Below are 9,043 nucleotides of genomic sequence, written 5' to 3' on the forward strand. Positions count from 1 at the left end.
GAAGACGCTACGCTAAGTGGAACTGGCCAAAACTGAACCACACTGCTGCAGAAAGCTCATTACTTCTTATCATAGAAGCCTCCAAACTGTAATTGATGCCAATGGCTTTGTAACAAAGTACTGAAGTGGTGCACTCTTAGCAAAAAGGGTTCTAAATAGTTCTAATAAGGATTCTTTGGTTAACAATAGTGGAACCTTTTTTGTCACTATATATATATATATATATATATATATATATATATATATATATATATATATATATATATTTGTGTGTCTATGTTTTAGTCCATGTTATAAGTACCTCACATTTCCTTTTGGCCTGGTAGACCCAGTGTTACATGTATAGAAGTGCTGCCATCTGGAGGTTCAAGGACGCTTATACAACTTGAGGCTATGAAATATAATGGAATGCAATCTTGGTCTCAATGTGATTTTTACACAGTAAATATACAGTAAGTACCATGAAACACTTCAAGGGGTTACATTTACTCTGTTATAACAGCAGAGGCTTTTAAAAGTAAGGCTCATCATGTGGTCATTCACCAGGAGAAACTGATCGTGTTCCCTTCTGCAATATTTCACTGCCGTGTCGCTGTGGCGGACCCATTTTTGGAGCAGGTTGTATAACAGAAGAGCACCGGCAGATTCTCTTACACTCTGAGGTGGCAGCAATGTTCATGGTGGGGAACGCATACATGCGCAAACTTCCACAGACACACAGCTGTGAGAAGGTTAAGGCTGTCAGGAATCTGCTGGTGCATATATTATGCTGTAGTTACTGCACTGGGTTACAGACCTGTTATATTTGCCCGAGTAGCATTCAGTTTCAGAGCTCTGTTCAGTTCCTTTAACGTCTATTACACCATGATACTAGACACTGCCTTTCCTCTGTTACAGGTTAAGTTGTTTCAGCTTTGCAGTCCACCAGTTATATTTAATAGACTGTGATTCTTAGATCATAATCTTGAGCCTTTTAAGAGTTTTAAATGAGACTGTACTCTGAGACTTGAGACTCACACCTCAGACTCAGAACTTGAGTGAGATGTGCATAAAGGAACTTGTGAAAAGCACTGAAATAAGCTCCTCTAGACTAGATTGGGACTCAGATTCACACTCAAGATTCAACTCACATTTGCACCCCAGAGATGCAAGACTTTTTGCACCCACTGGCTGGGTCTCCAAGCCAAGCCCCCCCCACTCTACCAGCGCTAGGAGGGTGAATGCTAGCGCACGCTTCCTCATGCGAAGTCAGACACCACTCTTGGACTCCCAGGCATGGATGTCTGTCTCTTCGCTGGTGACACAATCTCTGAATAATTGGGTCAGGGCTTAGAGGTTGCGCTACTCAGGAGCATTAAGAGGCACACAAATTGACTGGGTCTCACACCTCAGAAACTCAAGACTGGACTTAGACTCACACAGCAGAGGCTCGGGGCTCAACTTAGACTCACACCTCAAAGACTCAAGACTTAGACTCACACCCCAGAGACTCCATGCTCAACTTAGACTCACACCTCAGAGACTCGAGACTCGACTTAGATTCACAATTCAGAGACTCAGGACTTGACTCAGACTCACACCTCAGAGACTGTAGACTTGACATAGATTCACACCTCAGAGACTCGAGACACAATAGACTCACACCTCAGAGACTCAAGACTCAACTCAGACACACACCTCGAATACTTGAGACTCAACTTAGACTCAGACTTGAGACTTGACATAGACTCACACCTCAGAGACTCAATAGACTCACACCTCAGAGACTCAATAGACTCACACCTCAGAGACTCAATAGACTCACACCTCAGAGACTCAAGTCTCGACATAGACTCACACCTCAGAGACTCAATAGAGACTCACACCTCAGAGACTCATGTCTCGACATAGACTCACACCTAAGAGACTCGATAGAGACTCACACCTCAAAGTCTCAAGTCTCGACATAGACTCACACCTCAGAGACTCGATAGAGACTCACACCTCAAAGTCTCAAGTCTCGACATAGACTCACACCTCAGAGACTCGACAGAGACTCACATCTCAGAGACTTGAGACTCAGCTTAGACTCACACCGCAGAGACTCATGACTCAACTTGGACTGACACCTCAGAAACTTTAGACTCAACATGCACTCAAACCTCAGAGAGGTTTAGAGACTCTAGACTTGACTCAAACTCCCTCCTAAGAGACTCTAGACTTGACTCAAACTCCCTCCTAAGAGACTCTAGACTTGACTCAAACTCCCTCCTAAGAGACTCTAGACTAGACTCACAGACTCAAGATCCAGACTTGCTCTTCAGTGACTCTAGACTTGATTCAGATGTGCACTCTAGAGACAGAAATTTCAACTCTGACACCTCAGTGACTTGAGGCTCAGAGACTTTTGACCTGATTGGACTCACACTCCAGAGAATCTAGACCTGACATGGACTTGCATAAAGTGACTTGGGGGGAAAAGTAAAGTTTGCTCTTGCTTGGACTCACTGGACTGTGTAACCTGAAAACGGCCAAAGTTCATCTGAGCCACATAATAGCAAACAAAGATTGCATGTATTGTAGTGAGAAGATCCTGAACAAACCTGATACTGATGAAACCTTCACATAAGTGCTTGAATGTTGCAAAGTATTAAAAACAAAGCTTGTTGGTTCTTTACATCAAGAGATGAGTCACCATAATATGGTTCATATTTAAACATTGAATTTGAACTGCTGCCCAGGATAACACATGCTGGTTGACAGCACTGACCTAAACAGTGTTTTTGGGTTAAAATTGCACTGAATTGAACCAAATAAATACAACAGCACTGGCCATAATGCTAAAATAGCAGATTTATCCAAAGAATATGTACAGGGGGAAACACCAATTGATACAAAAATAAGATATTAATAATCTCAAATAAATGGACATACCAAATGTCCACTCTTCAGCTTTTATAAAATATTGCTTTAGAAGGAATTTGGGAGTTTGTAGTATATGTTTCACAATACTGATATGAAGCTGTATCATGTTGCATAATGGCAGTTTCCAAGATCTGAGGGCTGCCCTGTCAGGCCCAGCGTCCACTGGAGGCGAAATTCCGGCTCATGGAGTAGCTGTGCTTGGAGTTCTGCTGCTTGCCCCACGCTCCAAATGGAACGACGATGACAGTGCTGTTATCCTCAGAGCCATACTGCACAGCCTGGAAGAGCAGAACACATAAAACCTCAGCGCTTAGGCCTGGTCATTCATCTCTAGTCTGCTATTTGATTACTGAGGCACATTGGCTGTTAGTGAAATGCTGAAGGAGTTTCTAAAACAATTGTTAAAAGCTCCAGAGAAAATGTGTCTCCTAACAACCACCTGGAAGACCTGGTAGACACTAAAACTGCCCCATCAGATAAACAGCAATTCCATCTTTGAGAGAGAGGATAAAATCAAGCTGCTTCAGATCTGAAAACATCTATAGGTCCATCCTTCCACTGTGAGAAGACGACTCAGCGCTATGGGTCTGAAAGGATGTGTAGCAGTTTGAGAAGAACCTCACTAAGCAAAGGAGACGGACACATCAAACAAAGAAGCTGAACGATGGACTGACCACCCCAGAGTCCAGACCTCAGCAGCAATGAATGGGTTTATTTCAGAAAATGATTGATCAGTTTCTGAGACTGAACTTTGGAGGCGTGTCTGCAGATTCTTTGGGAAACGGAAAGTGAGGCTCCTGAAAACACTGTAGTACTGAAAAATATGAAATTGTATTTAGTTGTTGACGCATCTGTGTTATTTTCCATTAAATGTGTTTTCTGTTTTTGTCCTGAAGCTGAGAAAATGCTGAGAATGATACTAAATGGCCACTTTGACTGTAAATGAAATAAGTGGATGTGGCTTTTACACAGTACTGTACATATAAAATCACTGCTACTTTTGCAAAAACTGACAAACTTAGGTTGCTTAATTTTTATTGTCTTCTAAAGATGCTCTAGAGATGCTCTCATTGTTAATGAACTTTTAGGAGAAAAATTCCATTACATTGCATTTGAGGTTCAATTAAATATATATTTACTTCACTGTTAGTTAAAGACAAGCTGAGCCTACATAAAGTGCCTGCAGTGAATAAAGTGTAAATAAAGTATCAAAATAAAATGTTGCCAAATTTTACACAGCTTAGATCAGGAATACAGAACTGGAGTCCAGCACAGTTTGGAGGTTTCCCTGCTCAGACACACTCAGTACACCTGGCAATATGCAGGTGAGTGTAATCAGGAGTGTTTGAGCAGGTAGCTCACCAAACTATGCTGGACACCAGGCTTCCAGGGCCGGAGCTGTGCAGCCCTGGGTTATCACTTCAGTCTAATCTAAATCTGTTGTGGTCATTATTGCTGGAAACTAATGAAAACTTGAAACGCGGCATAAATACAATACCAGTATTTTTAAACTTACATAAACCCAGTTAATCAGGAATAAACTCTAATTAAAAAGCAGACAGTGTGGTGTTAAACACTGCTGAGCACTGATTGGCCACCTGCTCAGCGATGATGTGCGCTGCCTCTACCGGGTCATAGCACTGGTTGATGACATCACAGATCTCCTGGTTGCTCATGATGAAGTTTACGCCGTCAGTCGTCAGAGCCAGAAACGCATCATGAGCATGATGTACCTACAGGACACAGAACCGGACAGTCGGTGTTACTGTGATATAACAAGAACAACACCATGAACACCCAATATATTCCACATAGAATAATAACTGAATACAAATATTTTGATTAATAATAGAATAACACACCAAAGTTCAAGCCCAAAGGTTCAAGGTAACTCTAATCAATATGGTTAAAATGTAATATCTAAAGTCATATGTTATTATTCAGCCTATAATTTGGAATAAACAACATGTACATGCAGAATTAAATAAACTGTTACACTACACTGACATTATATTAATTACAACTACTGCTTATTATACAGTAATTACTATTAATAAATCAGTATCTACTAGTAAGCATATAGTAATTATTCTAATTTTTTCTGTAATTATTATGGGTTTTTTAGTGGCTGCTATAAATATTCAGTATTTACTATGAATTATTCAGTAACTACTATTGATTATTCAGCATCAACTATGAATTATTTACAACCCTGTTTCCAAAAAAGTTGGGATGCTGTGAAAAATGCAAATAAAAACAAAATGCAATAAGGGGTAAATCATTTAAATCTTATACTTCATTGAAAATGCTTCAAAGACAACATATCAAATGTTGAAACTGAGAAATTTTTAGAAATATTATTTTTTGAAAAATATTTGCCCATTTTTAATTTGATGGCAGCAACATCTTCCAAAGCAGAGAGCTTTTGCTTTTCATCATTTGCACATAATAACATTAAAGATTCAGATAATCTGGAGAGTTCTTTGTATGTGAGGTACAAGACCAAAAACCAGTATTTGCTGGCTGTGATCTTTGGGCCCTCATGTGACACTGTGTTAAAAACAGACATGATTCTGTAGAAGAAATCACTGCATGGGCTCAGAAACACTTCGGAAAACCACTGTCTGTGAAAACAGTTCATCACTGCATCCACAAATGCAAGTTAAAACTCTAAAATACAAAGAAGAAACCAAACATAAACCAGATCCAGAAACGCTGCCACGTTCTCTGGGCCTGAGCTCATTTAAAATGGACTGAGGGGAAGTGGAAAGGTGTCCTGTGGTCCAAAGAATCAACATTTGAAATTCTTCTTGGAAATCATGGACACTGTGTCTTCCAGGCTGAAGACTTCTTAGCTTATATGATATAAACATGTTTTGGGAACATGTGCTGCCATCCAGACGACGTCTTTTTCAGGGAAGGCCTTGATTATTTCAGCAAGACAATGTCAAACCACATTCTGCATGTATTACAACAACATTGCTCCAAATTGAAGTCCAGGTGCTAAACTGACCTGCCTGCAGTCCAGACCTGTCATAACTGAAAACAATTGGCGCATTATGAAATGAAAAATATGACAAATGAGACCCTGAAACTGAAGAGCAGCTGAAATCCTATGTTAAGCAAGAATGGAAAACAGACGCCTTACATTTTTCACAGCATCCCAACTTTTTTGGAAATGGGATTGTATAACTACTCCTAGTTGTTCAGTAACTGCCATGAAACAAATGCATACACACACACACACACACACACACACACACATACACACACACTCTCTCTCTCTCTCTCTCTCTTACTGTGATGCGAGTGGTCTCTGGTTCTGCGATGACCCCACTGTTCTTCAAGTCGAAGTCTCCGATGCTGCGGGTCATGGCCAGACGGCTGTTGACGTTAGGCTGACCCAGACTGTTCCACGTAACAAACCCACCACTGTTACGAATCCTGCATGCAAACATACAAACAGACATGCTAATGATTAAACACCACTGAACACACAGACCCTCAAACATCACACAGGAACAGGACGATCACACACAAACACACACACAGGAGAGGACAGGAAAGGACAAGAGAGGAGAGGACAAGAGAGGAGAGGAGAGGACAAGAGAGGGGAGGACAAGAGAGGAGAGGAAAGGAGAGGACAAGAGAGGAGAGGAAAGGACAAGAGAGGAGAGGAGAAGAGAGGAGAGAAGAGGACAAGAGAGGAGAGGAGAAGAGAGGAGAGAAGAGGACAGGACAGGAGAAGAGAGGACAGGAGAGGACAAGAGAGGAGAGGATAAGAGAGGAGAGGACAAGAGAGGAGAGGAAAGGAGTGGACAAGAGAGGAGAGGAGAGGAGAGGAGAGGAGAAGAGAGGAGAAGAGAGGACAGGACAGGAGAGCCCATTTCTGTTTGCATTAATAGCAGCCTGATTTGGTTGCCCACACACACATCACACAAGTCACACAGCAAGCCAGTGAATGCCATTCTCTGAGAGTCAGAGAGAGAGAGAGAGAGAAAGACAGAGGGAGAGAGAGACAGAGAGAGAAAGAGTACCTCTGTTTCTCATCCTTCCTCTCTGGTGTGTGGTCACTGGTCAGGTTGTGTGCTTTCCCTTTCCTGCACAGAATTGCCCGGCTGTCACCAACACTGCCCACCACCAGCTCTATCCCGTCTCTCAGCAAGGCCACCGTCGCCGTTGTCCCCACCGTCTTTAGAGAGGCTGTAGTGTATCCATGGTGTAGTTTTATTTGGCTTCCAGAAATGCTAATCAAGCTCATGTCAAAAGTTATGTTGTTGCTACTGGAGTTACAGGTGAAGTAAATTATTACTACATGTTGTAGTTATTTTTGTTTGTTTGTGCTGCTGGTCAACCCTCCTAGAAAAACGAGTACTGACCCACATGCCTGGTCACCAGCTAGACAGATTGCATCTGTACTTGTCAGGTTGTTTTTTCATTAGATTGTTGGCAGCCAAGTTACCTGGAGCTGAATGTTCTTTAAGTCAAATTATTTGGGACAGAGCTATTTCTAGACAGCATTTTGTTTGTATCCGATAGTTTGGCCTTTGTTGCTTGGTCATTTCTGGTCCTGACCACTTGTAGCTGGCTCATTCTAGAACCTGATATTTTGGGACTTAACTGTTTTAGAGTCCAGTTGTTTTAATTGTTAGGTTAGTTTTATATTCGTACCATTGCCATACATCTGCATCTGGGCGGCCAGGGCAGCGTCCACCTGCAGGAAGGCTTTAGATAATATCACCTCCAAATCCAACTCTTCCTCCAGACCATCTCTATAATACAAACACAGGCAACAGCATGATATACCATCTCCCATATATAGACTCTCTGTATATGTATGCACACACAGTAGAGTTTGAAATATTTGTCTCAGTCCAATCAGACTTTTTGTTATTATGTCAGGCTACAATCAAGCTCAGGCAGAATTTCATCAGCTAGTTACATTTGGACAGAATCTTGCATGGTTATATTTATGTTCAGGTTATAAACTTGGTCCTGTGGTTGGGTACAGTCTGATTCAGATTGTAAGCTTGGTCCTCTCTTCGAGTTAAGTCTGATTTAGATTGTAAACTTGGTCCTGTGGTTGGGTACAGTCTGATTCAGATTGTAAGCTTGGTCCTCTCTTCGAGTTAAGTCTGATTTAGATTGTAAACTTGGTCCTGTGGTTGGGTACAGTCTGATTCAGATTGTAAGCTTGGTCCTCTCTTCGAGTTAAGTCTGATTTAGATTGTAAACTTGGTCCTGTGGTTGGGTACAGTCTGATTCAGATTGTAAGCTTGGTCCTCTCTTCGAGTTAAGTCTGATTTAGATTGTAAACTTGGTCCTGTGGTTGGGTACAGTCTGATTCAGATTGTAAGCTTGGTCCTCTCTTCGAGTTAAGTCTGATTTAGATTGTAAACTTGGTCCTGTTGTTGCATACAGTCAGATTTAGATCATAAACGTCGTCCTGTGGTTTAGTACATTCGGATTTAGATTGTAAACCTGGTCCTGTGGTTGAGTGCAGTCTGATTTAGATTGTAAACCTGACCTTGTGGTTGGATAGAGTCTGATTCAGATGGTAAACTCGGTCATATGATTGAGTACAGTCAGATACAGATTGTAAACTTGGTTGTGTTGTTAGGCACAGTTGGATACAGATTGTAAACCTGACCCTGTGGTCGAGCAGTCAGATTCAGATTGTAAACGTGACCCTATGGTTGAGTACAGTCAGATTCATATTGTAAACCTGACCTTGTGGTTGGACAGAGTCTGATTCAGATGGTAAACTCCGTCATATGATTGAGTACAGTCAGATTCAGATTATAAACTTGGTCCTATGACTGAGTACAGTCAGATTCAGATTATAAACTTGGTCCTATGACTGAGTACAGTCAGATTCAGATTATAAGCTTGGTCCTATGACTGAATACAGTCTGATTCAGATTATAAACTTGACCCTGCATTTAGGTACAGCCACGTTGAGACTGTAAACTTGATCCTGCCTTTGGGTACAGTCAGATTCAGATTGAATTTAGTCAGACTGTTAACTTGGTACTGATGTTGAGTAAAGTTGAGATGTTGAATTTGGCTCTGTGGGTGGGATCGGACGTGGGTAAAGAGTGTTCTTGGTCTGTATTTAAGATCTAAACTCAAGACCAGA

The 9,043-nt window shown here is 41.5% G+C and overlaps 1 protein-coding gene across 1 annotated transcript in view; it reads right to left on the bottom strand.

Annotated features, from left to right (window-relative positions):
* Positions 1–2,808: 2,808 nt before the first annotated feature.
* Positions 2,809–9,043, bottom strand: part of si:ch211-149b19.3 (protein phosphatase 1K, mitochondrial) — a 6,728-nt gene continuing 493 nt past the window's right edge. Inside the window, exons 2-6 of the mRNA XM_017721111.2 lie at positions 7,576–7,676; positions 6,942–7,107; positions 6,204–6,348; positions 4,503–4,637; positions 2,809–3,182 (exon numbers count right to left, since the gene is read on the bottom strand). Of these exons, the coding sequence (XP_017576600.1) occupies positions 3,051–3,182; positions 4,503–4,637; positions 6,204–6,348; positions 6,942–7,107; positions 7,576–7,676 (679 nt within the window). The 3' untranslated portion in view covers positions 2,809–3,050. The remainder of the gene's footprint in view (positions 3,183–4,502; positions 4,638–6,203; positions 6,349–6,941; positions 7,108–7,575; positions 7,677–9,043) is intronic.

This window comes from Pygocentrus nattereri, chromosome 9 (assembly GCF_015220715.1).
Source record: "Pygocentrus nattereri isolate fPygNat1 chromosome 9, fPygNat1.pri, whole genome shotgun sequence".
Taxonomy (NCBI): Eukaryota; Metazoa; Chordata; class Actinopteri; order Characiformes; family Serrasalmidae; genus Pygocentrus; species Pygocentrus nattereri.